Source organism: Eschscholzia californica, unplaced genomic scaffold (genome assembly GCF_041429995.1).
Source record: "Eschscholzia californica isolate CP2 unplaced genomic scaffold, dmEscCali1.0.p SCAF_4, whole genome shotgun sequence".
Classification (NCBI taxonomy): Eukaryota; Viridiplantae; Streptophyta; class Magnoliopsida; order Ranunculales; family Papaveraceae; genus Eschscholzia; species Eschscholzia californica.
In genome coordinates, this window is record NW_028238461.1 from 41,750,904 (window position 1) to 41,767,004 (window position 16,101).

The window sequence follows — 16,101 nt, forward strand, 5'->3', positions numbered from 1 at the left end:
ACTACTAAATTTGAAGAACTAGAGTTGACAACGACAACATGAATGAACTAAAGAGTTGACTAAAAACTAAGTAAATGAATTCCGCATCCATCATATAGCCATTGAGGCGAAGCTTTCAAGCAGAGCTCGCTGTTTTTAAGCTTCCGCTAATGCCAATATCATACGACATTAGGGGCTTTCGTGCCTTCGAGAGTTAAGTAAGGTCCACTTTAACTCGTACTAATAGGCTTCCGCATGTGATCAAACAACTTTATTTTTTATTGGGAAGAAGTACCATAAGTTAGCCGAAGATGGTCGAATTACTTGTAGTCCACTGGTTGGAACTCAATGGTGTACTTGAGCTTAATTTTTTATGAACAAATCCGATTGTACTAATGAATTTGGACTACAATTTAAGATCCAATCACTTCAACCAATAAGAAGAGAGAGTTTTCATAGATCCCCAAAATCATAGCAAGAGACAAACTTGAACTAGCAAAAGACCTAAATTGAAACTCAAAGCTAAAACCAAATTTCTTCTTTTATTTCAATATTTTTATCAAATTATGACAATAACAATCTAGAACAAACAAATCATCCAAAGAAAATCAAGAACAACATAAATCATTAGAGAGAGAGAGAGAGAGAGAGAGAGTCAGCCCAAAATAAGATTGTTTGATCTGAAAGGACTCTTCTGTCTGAGTAAGAGTCTGAGTTGAGTCTTTTGACATTCAAGCTTTGAACCTAATTGTCTACCTCTTGAACTAATTGCTCTAACAACTTTTGGGAATTCAACAAACCCTTTAATCCCTCTTTTAATATGAGGATTTTCAGCTTCTGGTGATGATTTTCTCTGAATTAAACTTGATCTAACAATACTATTATTATTATTATTCTTCAAATCTGAACCCAAACATTCATTTGATCCAATTCTGTTTTCTTCTATCTTATTAACTTGATGATTCCCTTTAAAGAATTCCAATTCTAATAATGTTTCTTCAAATAAAATCTTAGCTTCAGATAATTTCATTTGAACTCTTTCTTCTCTTAGAACTTCAGCCATTCTCAACATTTTTCTTTCTTCTTCAAAATCTCTCTTCATTTGATCAATAATAGCTTTATCTGATGCAATTTCCTCAGCAAGTTCTTCACAAAGACTTTCAATAGTTTCTCTCTGTTTCCTCTGTTCTGTAATTTCTCTGCATAACTTTTTGTTAAGTGATTCGACTTTTTTTCGAAGTTTTCTTTCGAATTCTAACTGAGATTTCAATTCTTTGATTTGGGTTTTGGCTATTTCGAATTGAGAATTCATAACTGATTGAAAAAGTGTTAGATCCCAAAGAGAAGAAGCTATTTTACGAGCAGAAACAGGAAGATGAAGATGATGATGTTGATGTTGATGATGAAGATTATGATGTTGATAATAGAAATGATGGTTTTGATGAGGGATATAAAATGGGTTTTCGTAAAGTTTCCAGCTTGTGCAAGTTGTAGTGGTGGGTTGTTCTTCTTCTTCAGATATGATTTGATTTAGATCTCTAATCATCATCAACATTGTCATCTGTTCCATTTTCTTAGCTTTAATCTTTCTCTCTCTATCTTCTTCTATGTTTCTCTTTTTTTCTTCTTCTTTCTTAGCTTTAATCTTTCTGATTCGCCAAAAGAGAGCAATGTGATGGGCCATCAATGATATTTTTTGTGATTTAGATGGATTGTAAAGGTGTAGAAAGCTCACATGTTGTTGCACATTTTTACTCACTTTCTCTCTCTACTGAAATTAATACAAAAGGTGGTAGTGGTGGTGGAGGTGGGAAGTGGGGAATGGCCATCAAAGTTCTCTGATCAATCCATCTACCTCTCTTTTCCTTTCTCTTTTATATTTTCATATATTGGACCACAAAAGTAACCTAAAAAATAAGATGCCCCCGTAAACAAGAAAATTTTCGGGTATATATTTGGGTACAAAATTTAAAGCCCTAGTTTTGGGAAAATAATAATTTTTTCTGAAAGAAAATAGTGAGTTTTGTCAAATTTTTCTGAACAACAAAACTTATCTTTTCTGTCATCTCCCCCATCTCCTACCACCGTATTGGGCCACCACCGTCATATGTCTCACCTCCTTCCTCTCTTTCTATTTCCTTCTACCATTTTTTCTATCTCTCTCGATTTGTTCTGGCGAACGAGAGGTTCCCTTTGCAGGAATGCCGAATACTGGTCTGGGGAGATCTCCCCCATAACAGTTACAGAGAGAGGATGGAGGAGGGAGGATGAAGGAGAGAAATATGTAGGACGAGAGAGAGAGAGGAAGGTGGTCAGTGGTGGAGAGAGAAAGACATAAAAAAAAGATATTAAAGATCGTCGAAAAAGACAGTTTTGTGGCGACCCTTGCCGGAGTGGAGAATAAATGGTGGTAGGGGCTTGGGGAAACAAAAGAAAAAAAATAAAGTTTAGTCAAAATTTTCATCCAAAATTTCATACACTAATGGTGTGTTTGGTTGCAGGATTCCTATCAAAAGTGGAATTTGGTAGGAATCATGAATCCTTGGTCTGTTTGGCTACCAAGAATCCTAGGACTCTTGAATCCTTAGGATTCCTAATTCCAAAATTTGTATTGGACCAAAATCCCACCCTACCCCTTAGGATTTGTTAGGATTTTGGATTAATGAACCTTAATTTCAAACTTAAAATCAACAAAAAAATATTTCCTTCTACCAAATCATTATTTTTTTTCAAAATCATTGTTTTTTTCAAAAATTATATTTTTTCTAAAGACGTTTGAAAATACTTAAATGATAATAAATCATAGGATTCTTAGTTGCCAAACAAGCCAAAAAATATTACTTGGATTCATGAATCTGTGGAATCATGAATCTCAAGGACTCATGAATCCGCGGATTCATGATTCCGCCATCCAAACACACCATAAAATTGTTTTTTGTTTTCCCAAAGCGGTTACAAGTTTTAGGGGTATTTAGCGATACCCCCGCATCCCTAATGTCCAATTAGGGACACTGCCTTTTTTAATTGGATAGTAGGGATACCCCTTTTTTGTACTTAAAAGTACAAAACTACCCTTATTCTTATTGTTACTTTTTTTTTTCTTCGATATCTTAGACCTCTTCGATGTTATGTTTATCAACTTATTTTCGTTTCTCATAAATTTTTTTTTCTCTTATCTATCTTTTTTTTTAATTTACCAACAACATTATCGAAATTTAAAAATTGATAAATCACAACGACCGACATATTGTATTTTCTTTTCTTCCCTTTCATATCACTACGATTAAAATAACACTCTAACTTTGGTCTTCTCGTGAATTTTTCTATCTAGTTTGTAAATTCACGACTAACATAACACTCTAATTTCGTTCATTTTAAAAATTTTGTAATCTCATTTGCAAGTTCATTGAGTAATTTCATTTGAACTTTTTTTTAATTGTTGTTCGATTCATAATCTCAATTTCCATTTGTATTTTTTAAATGTAAACGAGTTATAATTAATAAAAAAACAATAGATATCAAGAGGTTTCCTTCAAATCGGTCACATACATCAATTTTAACGTAAAATAAAAAAACAAATAGAAAGTTATTTTTAAAAAAGAATTTACGATTTTTATTTCGAATTGCTGTAATTTATCAATTTAAATTTTTGATAAATGTTGTTGGTAAATTAAAAGAAATGGTTAAGAGAAAAAAAACTATGAGAAACGAAAAAAGTTGATAAACATAACATCGAAAAGGTATAAGAGATCAAAGATAGAAAAGAAACAATTAGAGTAAGGGTAGTTGTGTACTTTATAGTCCAAAAAATGGGGTATCCCTAATTGGACATTAGGGATGAGGGGGTATCGCTAAATACCCCCAAGTTTTAAAGGAAGGGAAACAAAACTTCTTCATCCTCGTCTCCTTCCATCCCCGTCCACAATCTCTGACTATCATCGGCGACTACCACCACCATTTCTCTCCCCCCTCTCTCTCTCCCTCCATCTTTCTTCTTCTCCTCCCATCACAACCACCATTTATCTTTCCTCTCCCTCTCTATTTGTTCTGGCGAAAGAGAGTTCGCCTACATAGAGAGGAAGGGACGAGGAGAAAGAGAAAAGGCGATGAGAGAAATGGTGGTGATCGGAGGAGAAGAGAGATAAAAATAAAAAAAAAACGTCGACAATGGTAGTTTGCAAGCGATGTTGGCGGCTGTTACCGACGTGGAAGGAATTGTGGTGGGTTGGGAGAAATAAAAGGAAAACGAAAAACAAACCAACCAAATTTTACTCAAAAACAAAATTTTGCTTGTTTTCCAAAAAAATTAATCTTAAGTGATGCTTCTTTTTTGTGAAATAATCGTTGGGCATGTTGCTAAAGCCCTAAGAGCATCTCCAATGCAAAACTCAACCTTAGAAATTTGGAGTGCTACATAGGATTTTCTGACTTTTTCTTAAAAAATCATCTCCAATGCAAAACTTAGCTAAGAACTCAAAGATGATGTGTCGAGGGTGGAATAGAGATATCTCAAGAGGACACTCCAGAAATAGAGTGTCCTCTTGAGATATCCCGAATTGTACAGGTCATCAATATTTAAATTTCAACGAATAGAAATCAAGTCTTCATATATTTCCAAAATAACTAATTAATTTTTTACAAAAATAACCATGCCACATAATTAGAATAAAAAAGTTTAGAGTTTTGCATTGGAGACATACAAGAATTGAGGATCGCCATCTTCGCCACGTAGGAGTGAGAATCTCAATTGGAACTCGACAAACAGAACAAATTAAGATTTTTTTAAGTTTTGCATTGGAGATGTTCTAAGTTTGACTTCCGAACAGATATATAGCGTGACTGGCATTTATATTTTTGGTCCATGAAGGTTACCAATGGGTTGTACATAAACAAAAGTGTATTTTGGTATAATGATATGCCCAATATGAGTACCACTAAGAAACTTACTTTAGTTGAATAGTACCAGTTTATCTAAAATCGGCTTTGAATTTGACTTTTTACACGAAATAGATATGAATATATAGAAATATTAACTATGAAAAATATGAAAAATCTTTTATTACATAAATTATTTTGTTTTTATTGGGGTGATAAAGCTATTTTTTTTTAGCATTTTCCTTTAGCCTTTTTTTTTTGTTGAAATAAAAGATTTTAGATGCTGAAAAAAGAAAAAGTAGCATTTTCTAAGGTCTATCACAAGCTTTTTGTAAAGACAAGTACGACTTCTAGCATTTTCACTCTAGGCTACACGGAAACAATGGTCAGTTAATATACTTTAAGTGACACAATGGTAAACAACACCTATACAGACATGACGGACCAAAAAAAAAATGTACTACTCTTACCTGTTCAAACATGTTATTTCAACGACATACACATATCGTCTGGGCTTTGATATTATAGCAAAGAAGAAAGTAGGAAAGTTATTTGTGAAGCTGTACTCAACCGTCGAACAATTTTGTATGATATTCATCTCTCAACAGTCTAGATTTAATCAAACTTTCAAACCACAACCGCCACATCAGCTGGATAACTTCTTTTGTCAAAATCCTTTGTGGTTTTTGTTGGTTTCGGGGTTTACGGATTCGATTCTTGACAACTAATCCTATGACACTAAAGATTATATAAATATGAAATGAAAAATTAACTTATCTTATTTGATGATCGAGGCGAGTGGTCACTCTTTCCTTAAGACAATCATGTCCCCGCAATGGTGCTAACGGTTCTACGGACATTTGTCTCCCAAGATACAACGATCGCGTCGTATAGAAAGAAGCACTACAATTCTATACGCTCCATCGAACTTTCCAGTTACTATACTCTCATTGACGACTCTAGACTACTCAACTATTGTTTTCAAAAACTTGATTAAAACAGTTCAAAAACTTATGTCTAAAAGAGAAATCAAATTGAGTATTTATAGAGTTACTCGTGACTCTACAAATCCACAAGATGTCTCTCTCCATTTGGGTTGTGACTACCCATAACTTGTGTCTTTTCACAAGTAACTATTAGATTTAATTTCACTCAAATAAAAAATTATTTATACCATAAATAATTTTCCAACAATCCCCCACATGAGTGAAATTACCAACAAAAGACAGACGACATACAAACACATGACAGACAAACATACATACATATGAGAGCATAACAGGAGGTACCATGCACCGGGAAAGATAGCTTTTGGCTTTGAATCTTTCGTAGTGAATAGATACCGGGTTTACAAGGACCTTAGTGAACTATGTCTTGAACTGGGTCCTATGAACTGTAAACCGATGCAGTAGCTATCACACATGACATTCCTTGTAACCTTCAGTTCTCGGTTGTGTTCATTTCGGCCTTGAACATTCTCGGGATTCATGAGCGCTTTAGAGAAGTCGGCCATTACGACCTTCTCACGGAACCGGCACCAGTTCACACTCATATAGGTGATCTCCTATTAAAGGTATCCTGTTATACCCCATTTAGAAAAAAAGAATTCTAAACTATAGGAATCATTAAAAGATAACCTTATCCTCTCTTATTACAGGCAACACTGATTCATCCTAGGAATGGGTAAGAGATAAATCTCTTTCAGTGTTACTGGCGAGTCAGGATATAGCTTCAGTTGCCCTTTGAACCTAGATCGTGGGATCTCCAGTCATCTAGGTAGGGTTTCACCATGCCTTTACTCATTTACTTAGGCGTTTTAGGCCCATTCCCCTTGATGATAATTGCTCGCAATTGACACACCTTTATCTAATTGGATCCTGTTAGGTTGTCGTTCAACTTTATATGCATGCATAATTGATTCACAATTTCAAACTGTATAGAGCAATCATTTAATGGTAATATTATGTCAACGCAAGTACGATGACTTATCATATTCCATTTTCGAATATCCTGAAAGAAATTCATTTTTCTTCAAGTTATCTATTTCAGTTGAAATACACACCTGCTATGTGGATTTGGACAACTGATTGGACATTCATTTAGTTTTATAAAACTAATACATTGGTATACTATTGTTTGTAGTCAACAACCAAACAAGATATCTATCTTACATACCATTCCCAAATTAATCAAAATCGACTTCAATTCCAACATAAAATCTTCAACATTAATGGAAAAACAACTATGACATACCATAGGTCCATGCTTCCCCCACATTTCATGACTAAAAAAAAAAAAAAAAAAAAAAATGTAAAGCCTCCACACTAAGATCGTTTACAAAATAATTCACTGTTCAGGTACTGCCCCTAGTTCTCTTCACTTTTATTGTGAAACTAGGACTAGATATTTAGCCCTTGTACTTCCTTTACTGGAAGATTTCATGTTTCTCTTCTTATGGTTTCTCCGATGAAAGATAACACCAATTCATCTTGAAATGGGAAGAACATGAAAACCACCTCATTGCTTCTAATGATGAAATTATGTCTATATGTATGGTTTTACTAGATGTACCTGGATGCATCTAATAGCAAGTGAATGCATTTGTTAGTAAGTGTTTTCTTTATCACTTGATATTCTTTTTCTCCTCCATAGAATTTTGGGCAGAGACATCAATGTCCTTATATATACAACCCCCACACAATGTGATTATTCTTGACTCACCATTTATATGAGAGAACCCTTACCATACATAACGTATCTTGCCTTCATTACCCCCACAATTTGAAATGAGTTTATCACTGACTTAGTTTGATTTTACAATCAACCAAAGAATGCGTCGTCCTCTTGGAATTTAAATTCGGTATCTTAATTAATTGAAATAATAAGATATTTCAATCTGGTTATACTCAAATGCCTTATTAGGCGTGAACCAAGTTAGGCACCTATTAATGTACTGAACCACAACAAGAAACTCCACAACAGAAAATGGGTTTCATTGTTTGCCTTGATTCCATTTGGTATAGTCACCTTTTGACTTTGTAATACACACCATGGACTGTGAACATAACCGTTGTAGTATGAATACAAACAACTATTTTTCAGAAACCCAAACGAGACAAGTAAATATTAATTTCCTTTTGTTCCTCATGTCTGCTCTTGTCATTGAGTTAGAGTATCTCCAACATCAGTAAGTTGTCATGATGATCATAATTTAAGGAAAACTGTTAACAATAAACAAACCAGAGATCATATAGTTAATTGGTTGCTTCCTTATTACATTTCCTTCAACTACACTATTTTGTGATGTCAAAATCATTTTCTTTTGTCTATTGTTAAGGTTTCAAAATGACCATCATACAAGTTCTCAACACTTCATCTCTGAGCCGTGGCAGGAGAAGGAATATGGAACATATTCTTTCCAATTAGACACAGACACACAGTGTTTGATGGGCCAGAGCTTATCGATCTTTTTTATCATTCATGCAGATGTTGATGATCTGCTTGATGAGTTCATATGATCTCATGCAACCCTCAACTACTTACAAAAAATAAATAGAATCTATGGCATTGAGATTTCATGTGTTAATTGCATGACCTTGAGAAAAAGTAAAATTGGTATGTAATTTGGATAACTTGGAGGTAGAATTGGAAACCTCAAAATTTTAAACATTAAAAGACTTTTTTGAAGGTTTTCTGTCACCAAAATGAAACGGTGTATCACATGAAAATGTCCCAATGGTCAGTCATTTGTATTTCTCATTCTGAAGGGTTAACTGCGCTAAAGTGCAGACCTTTCCATTAACATTCTCTTCTTTCCTCCATTAATTTTCCAAAGGAACTTCCCCTCATCGTGTCTAATTATGTTCACATATCTTACATCAATAATCAATGATAATTCACTTATTTTTACTTTTCCTTGGCTCTTTCACCAACCAAATTGGTTTTGTTATGTCAACCTTTCTGCTGTTTCTATAGGGTAAAAATTGGAACTCATCCTAGTCCTAATAAATCAAATGATGCCCATGACACTTTTCACAACCAAACTATATATTCATACAAATATTACTCATTTTTAAGAAAGAGAAAAAAAAGACTTATCTGCTGGTTATAACAATTGTGACTGCAATGCGTTTCATAACCGTGTTGAACCAAATCGAATAAGTTGGAAACCCAAAACCATGGAACCAGGAAACCAGCCTTTTTAGTTTTCTGAGTTTTGTTTCATGATAAATTAGCTTTAGTCATGAAACAAAACTCAGAAAACTAAAATTGAGTTTAGACTTAAATGTCCTCGTACAACACGATTTTTGATAAGCCACTCTTTGCATGAGAGAAACCATTATATAATTTACCATAGGCTTAGACTTTGTGTAAAGCCATTGCCCAAGAGTATTTGGCATCTCAATAAGACTTAAATTAGTCATTTTTTTTTTCAACACAAGAATGACTACTGAACTTAACAAATCGTCCGAAAGCAAAGAGTGATCTCCATCATCCAAGACGTTAAGATTTCTAGGCATACAAATTCTCTACATGAACTTATATGACATTGCTTTCTGAACATTGTGAGAAATATGATCTCATAATAGATTTATGTAATATATCTAACAAAAAATGAATCACCCCCACAATTTCCAATTATCAAAGAATTGGGCTCACACAATTTGATGAACTTCACTTGGCATCCGTACGTGCACTGAAGTCTACCTCCATGTAATACGTCAATCATCAAGGCATCCGAGGATCCTGGTGTAATATTACATGTCTCTACGACTCTGCCACAATGGCGCGTTGAGCCTCAACTATTGTTTAGTATTCATTAAACAACACCATAGATAGCTAAACGAATAAACTCTCTGTTTGGCATTTGATAGTTGACACAGAGAGGATGGACCAATAAAGTTGAACGGCCACCAATTAAGACATAAATGCGCCAATTGAACCTACACATTTAACCACATTTAATGTCTACTGAGCACTTCCTATCATGATGATTTTCTCCTCCTTTTAAAGCTATAGCTATCTCATTGTATAATTAAATGACTGAACCCAATATTCAAGATCATTTAAAACGCATCTAAAGAGAACCAACCCAATATAAAAAATGATTGTTTTGGCCATGGTTTTCTTTTCATTATAGTATCATATGGAACAAGTGCATTTTGCTGTCCCGTTCTGCTCGTATTGCTTTCACTATTCACACTAAGACAACTTAGTTTCTGAATAATTTAGTCACTTCGATTTTGGTACCCCTTTAGCCTTGAGGATGGACCGACATCAAAGTTCCACATAATGAGATCATTTACACCATAGTTCACTATTTAAGTAGTGACCCTAGTTACCTCCATTTACAATCCATTTACAAACAACCAATCTTCAGTGGTTTGATGGCAATTCTGGTAATGGAAGTGGTGATCACTTGATGTCTCCTTTTTTCGTATCTCTTGTAGAGACTCTAGAGAACATCAATGACATGAGAATTGATTACGTTAACATCAAATTATTCCAACTTCGACAATGCAATCTCAATATGAGAAATCAATCTCAAACAAAATATCATATAAAAACAATTACCCCGGGCATTTAGAGTATGTATACTAATATGGCTTTATGTGATCCTCCTTTATTGTTGAGTCCATGAAAGATTTTGTGGCACATCTTTGTTGTCGTATTTCTGTAGTGTGAAATATACAAACTCCACATTTGCACCGTAATGATGTGTCACTCGGTTTTCTTCCAACAATGATAAAGACTTCCTCCCATATATATTTTTTTTTTCTGTATTTCCCCATGCATTTGTAGTAGTAGGCGGTAGGCCTACTATTTCATTATAGTAACCCAAAGATACTGCTCTCACATCTCTTTGTAAAGATAAGAAGATTCCAGAAGGCATCATCCAAATGTTGCCCCTTCCGTTTCAGTACTCACCCTTCACATGATGGTTAATTGTAAGGGAAAAGAAGTTCACTATTTATGACCCTCCTTATTCTTGTTTCTCCACTTCTTTCTGAGGAATAGTCTGACGAGAGAAAGATCATTGTCTAGGGCTTCCATAATTCGGCAGAACAAATCAATAACTGGAGGACTCTTGACTGGTTGGGGAAAATTAATTAATGCCAGTCATAAAAGGGTGTGAATCCATAAAATCGAACTCCAAATAGTAACATACTAGTGACGGAAATAGACTTACCCACTAAACTTTATTAACTACAGTACTTACGAAGTTCATATTGCATCGTGTCTATCATGCATGGGATTATTTGTCAAGAAAGGATTTCAAAATCATACAATGATTGTCTTAAGATTGTTGGTTTCGGGGTTTACGGATTCGATTCTTGACAACTAATCCTATGACACTAAAGATTATATAAATATGAAATGAAAAATTAACTTATCTTATTTGATGATCGAGGCGAGTGGTCACTCTTTCCTTAAGACAATCATGTCCCCGCAATGGTGCTAACGGTTCTACGGACATTTGTCTCCCAAGATACAACGATCGCGTCGTATAGAAAGAAGCACTACAATTCTATACGCTCCATCGAACTTTCCAGTTACTATACTCTCATTGACGACTCTAGACTACTCAACTATTGTTTTCAAAAACTTGATTAAAACAGTTCAAAAACTTATGTCTAAAAGAGAAATCAAATTGAGTATTTATAGAGTTACTCGTGACTCTACAAATCCACAAGATGTCTCTCTCCATTTGGGTTGTGACTACCCATAACTTGTGTCTTTTCACAAGTAACCATTAGATTTAATTTCACTCAAATAAAAAATTATTTATACCATAAATAATTTTCCAACAGTTTTAGCATTTCCCCATTTACAATACCTATTTCTAGGTCATTGACTATTGATTTTCCACCTCCATCCTCACTCATAGAAACATCGTACATATATGTATGAAATATAGAAACTTTATATATGAAATAAAGTCTTAAGTTTAACTTCAACTAAACTTTTCGTAAGAATTTCTCATTCTCTTTCTTCTTTCTCTCTCTATATATAATGCTTTTCTCGATCTTTAAGTTTTTCTGGTGTAGGGAGAGATCCCTACGCCGATATTTCCTCTTTGTTTCTATGTATCTTTTAGATCTAATATTATACATGTTTGAGTAGAACAGAGAGACCGGGATAAGGATGGTGGTTTGGGTAACGGTTTCTTCATCATCGATCTTCATAACACTTAAAGGGTTCTTCTAGGCTTAAAGATGATGGATCCATCTCAACAATTTCTTCATCACCAACTTCTTGATCACAATGGTTGAGTGGTATTCTTGATGTAACCGTCATGCGTCTCTACTTGGTTCAATCTTCTTCATTAGTACAATAATGTTCACGACCTTTAAGGTCTCTTTCGTGATCTTTAGGATCTTTAATTTGTGACTTTTAAGGTCTTTTTATTTTATCTTTGCAATCTTGTACTCTTATCTCTTCATGTTATCTTTACTTCGTAACTTTCATATTGTTATTTACTTTAGTAAATCTATGTTGTATTAAAAGGAGTCGAAAACTTTCATAACCATGTAATGTGCTGGAATTACGAATGAAATTCTAGTTTATCACAAAAAATTAAAAAAACTTTTCACAAAAATAATGATGATATTTAAATTTACAACATAATAAAAATAGGAGAAAATAAGCCAGAAAAGAAATCTAATTATATACTACTCCACTAATCTAAATAAAGATACATCATTTCAGAATTATATTAAATGATCTAGTTGTGATCAGCTTACCCTGGAAACTGGAATAGCATCCCACCAAGCATCCCTACACAGATTGTGTCTTAATGTTCCCCTTTATTTGGCTGTCCTAATTATTAGTATTATTATTATTATTACCAATGTTACGACAACCATCCTAAAAAGCAACAGCCCTAAAGTGTTGCAATTTTATTAATCTAAATGGTGAATGTGATTAAAATATCGAACGCTCGCTCGCTATAACCCACTGTAAGATATCAAGCCACCTCAGCTTTCCATGCGTGCATAATCAGCTCAACTACCAAACTACTTAAGAGATGAAGTCGTCCTAGTCACAGTCCAAATATCCATTTATGTAACTCTAGGAAGCAACCAACAGTTGCAAGAAGCTCAGCCGAGGCTGAATACAGGGCTATGGAAGTTGCAGTAGCAGAATATTTTTGGTCTTATGTGATGAAAGAATTTGGTTTCCTGTTGACAAGTTGAAGTTACTCTCAGGTAAAACTAGTGCACATTGCCTCGTTCATAATCTAACTCATCATGCTCGCATAAAGCGTATACGAATGGACTATCATTTTTTCCAAGAACTTGTCGAGAATTGGTTATTTCACTCGTCTTTTGTCAAGTTCAAAGATCCACTAGGTCATATCTTTACAAAAAAACTTTGCTATCCACAGCTCTTGTCTCTTAGAACTAAGCTTATGTCACAAGAACTGTCATAACCTTAAAGTGGGTTGTGTTCTTCCTTTATTGAAGCTTCAGTCACAAGAGTTGTCATTGGCTTGATAGGGGAATGTAACATCAAGTATCAAGCCGCCTTAGCCTTTCATGTGTGTATAATCAACTGAGTTGTCGAGCTATTGAAAAGAAGAATCGTCCTAGTCAGTTCAACCATCTAGGGAATGAAAGTGGGTGGAGTTTTCGTTAAGAAGTTAGTTATGTGGTGATTAGGTAGTTATTAAAGATATGCTAGAAGTTTGTTAAGATTTAACCTATAAATACTTGTAGCCTGCAGAACTTGATGAGATGAACGAAATTACAACTTTTCTTTAATTCTACTACCGAATATCAAACTATAAGTAACCGGCAGTAGAAATATAAATCAAATAACTCATTCCTTGTATTTTAGAAGTTCACTAGGTGTAACCTATGCCCCTAGGGCTCAAACATTCGAGTTTGCACTTTACTCTAATGAGCATTTATCGATGGCAAACAAATTTTACGCTTATGAGTACAAGCTCCATTGCATGCATTACGAGAGCGCACAACTGCCACAGGTAGGGGTGGGAATCGGGCGGGTATGGGCACCCGCGGGTAATTCTGAGTCGGGTTCGGGCGGGTCGGGTAAGTTTTTCCTCTGCCCACTCGGGTTCTCGGGCGAATTCGGGCGGGCTTTTCTGAAATCTCTTATGATCAAAGCCCGCCCATGCCCACTAAAGCATCGGGCAAGTCGGGCTTCGGGCAAATCGGGCATCGGGTTTCTTTATCAGATATTTTTCTACTAGATCAGGAAACTCTAGAAATTTGATATTGTTCAAATAAGCTTCTCTAAACAAATTGATACCAAATCTTTACAAAACTTATAAATCAAGAATAAAAGAAATACTCAGATTCCGTAACATAAGTAATCAACAACTGATATAGATCTATATATGCAAACATGAGACTTGGTTGTCGTCCACTTTTTTTCTTGTCTTTGTATGTTCCATTAGTTCTTCTTTGTTCTTCCTTCACATCAAAATAATCTTAAAATTTGACCACTACATAGAGATGGAAGATGATCCGAATAACTTATTTAATAGAGAAGAAGGTTGGCACAAGAAGGTCTAGTAAATAAGAGAGAAACGGCTAGAGAGACAACGTATATTCTTTTTCTCTCTCTATGCTACCGAATTTTTCAGATTCAATGTGGTAAACTATTAGGGTTGCTTCAATGTGTAGTTTATATATCTTGGGAGAAACCTTAAATCTACTTTGGGCTTTATAGTGAAGTATAATCGACACTCAAAGTGATTGGCATCTATAGACACCCGTCGGGTGAGCATATCGGGCTCGGGTATGGGCGGGGTGGCGGGCAGAGCTTTTCACCCGAGCCCGCCCACGAAAAATCATCGGGCTGGGCGGGTAGTACCCATCTTCGGGCGCGGGCGTCCATGGACATTGTCGGGTGCGGGTAAACGTGACGGGTATCGGGCTTTCGGGTAGAATTCCCACCCCTAGCCACAGGCGATCACATGGCACTTGAGGAAAAGAAAGCATTAATATAGACCGAGTTTTCTGCTATCTCTTCTACATTATGAGGGAGGAAAAGAGAGACATAAGCAACGGAGGGATAAATGGGAAGGAAGAAGGAATGAGATGGAAGAATAATGGAGAAGAGGTGACTCACCAGCAGACGGTCGACGATCCTTATCAGTTGGCAAGTTAATTTCACATAAACTTTTAAGAAGGAAAATATAAAAAAGAAGTTTTTTTTTAACAAAAGGAATAAAGAAAGAAGCGTAAATTAGAAGTTTGTAGTAAGCCAATCCCACATTGGTGGGAGACGGAGTGTGGTGCTCCTCTTAAGAGGTTAAGCACCCTTCCCTAGTCAAGCCTTTTAAAACCGTGAGGTCCAGGTGTGTCAAAGCGGACAGTATCACTAGCAGTCCGGAAGGCTGATCCGCAAAGTTATAGTTAACCGGTGGAATATGTCCTTGCTTTAGATCAAATCTTAAATACAAGTTAATAAAAAAAACTAGTATTTGACAAACAACATAGGTTTTCCATAGTTTTTCTTTGGCAATATCTCTCAAAATTATTGAATCAAACCCCCCAAACAGTTCATTCCTTAATGTCTATAAAGCAATATTTCTAAGTTGATTTTTTTTTTGTTGAAAAAAAAAAAAGTTGATTTTTTTTTTTCAAACAAGTATACTTGTAATGAAAATGCACATGCTTCCTCCTCGCTTAGAAATTACTACCACTAGAGTCCCTTGTAAGATAGAAGAATAGGTCATGTGCCCTCACATGCCCTGTAGAAAGCTTTGGAGTTTGGGGCCCTAAACGAAAGACTCCAAACACTTGCCTTGGTTCCACGTTTTTCTCTTTCTGTCTGATTAGGCATCATCAAGTCAGAGTTGATGAATAAATAATGCAATATCTGACCCCTACTATTATAATAACAAACTGTCCTCACAAGATTATCGTAAAACCTTCTTGATTCGATGGTAATATGTATATCTACACGGCCGAAACAATCTTTTTACGGTATCAAGAAATAAGGGTAAATGCTGACATGCAATTGAGGAAGATGCGGCCGATATTGGTAAGCACATTTATGTAAGGATGACGGACGATGGTTACGATTATAATACAAGATGTGTCATAAATAATTTCATCTAAGTGTGCTACACTACTAGTAGACAACAAATTGAAAATGCTTATCATTGATAATCTCATCAGAAATATGTCAATCATTTCCATATCATTTGTTTGAACAGAGTAGCAGTCTTTAGTGATGAAAGAAATACTTGCAAAATAGAAAAATGGAGGA

General features: G+C 35.1%; 1 protein-coding gene across 1 annotated transcript; it reads right to left on the minus strand.

The window, feature by feature from the left end:
- Nucleotides 1–502: 502 nt before the first annotated feature.
- BLT (branchless trichome) lies at nucleotides 503–1,950 on the minus strand. The gene has a single exon (XM_086637785.1). It carries the CDS (start codon nucleotides 1,661–1,663, stop codon nucleotides 635–637), a length of 1,029 nt encoding a protein of 342 aa, XP_086493911.1. The 5' UTR covers nucleotides 1,664–1,950; the 3' UTR covers nucleotides 503–634.
- Nucleotides 1,951–16,101: the final 14,151 nt, after the last annotated feature.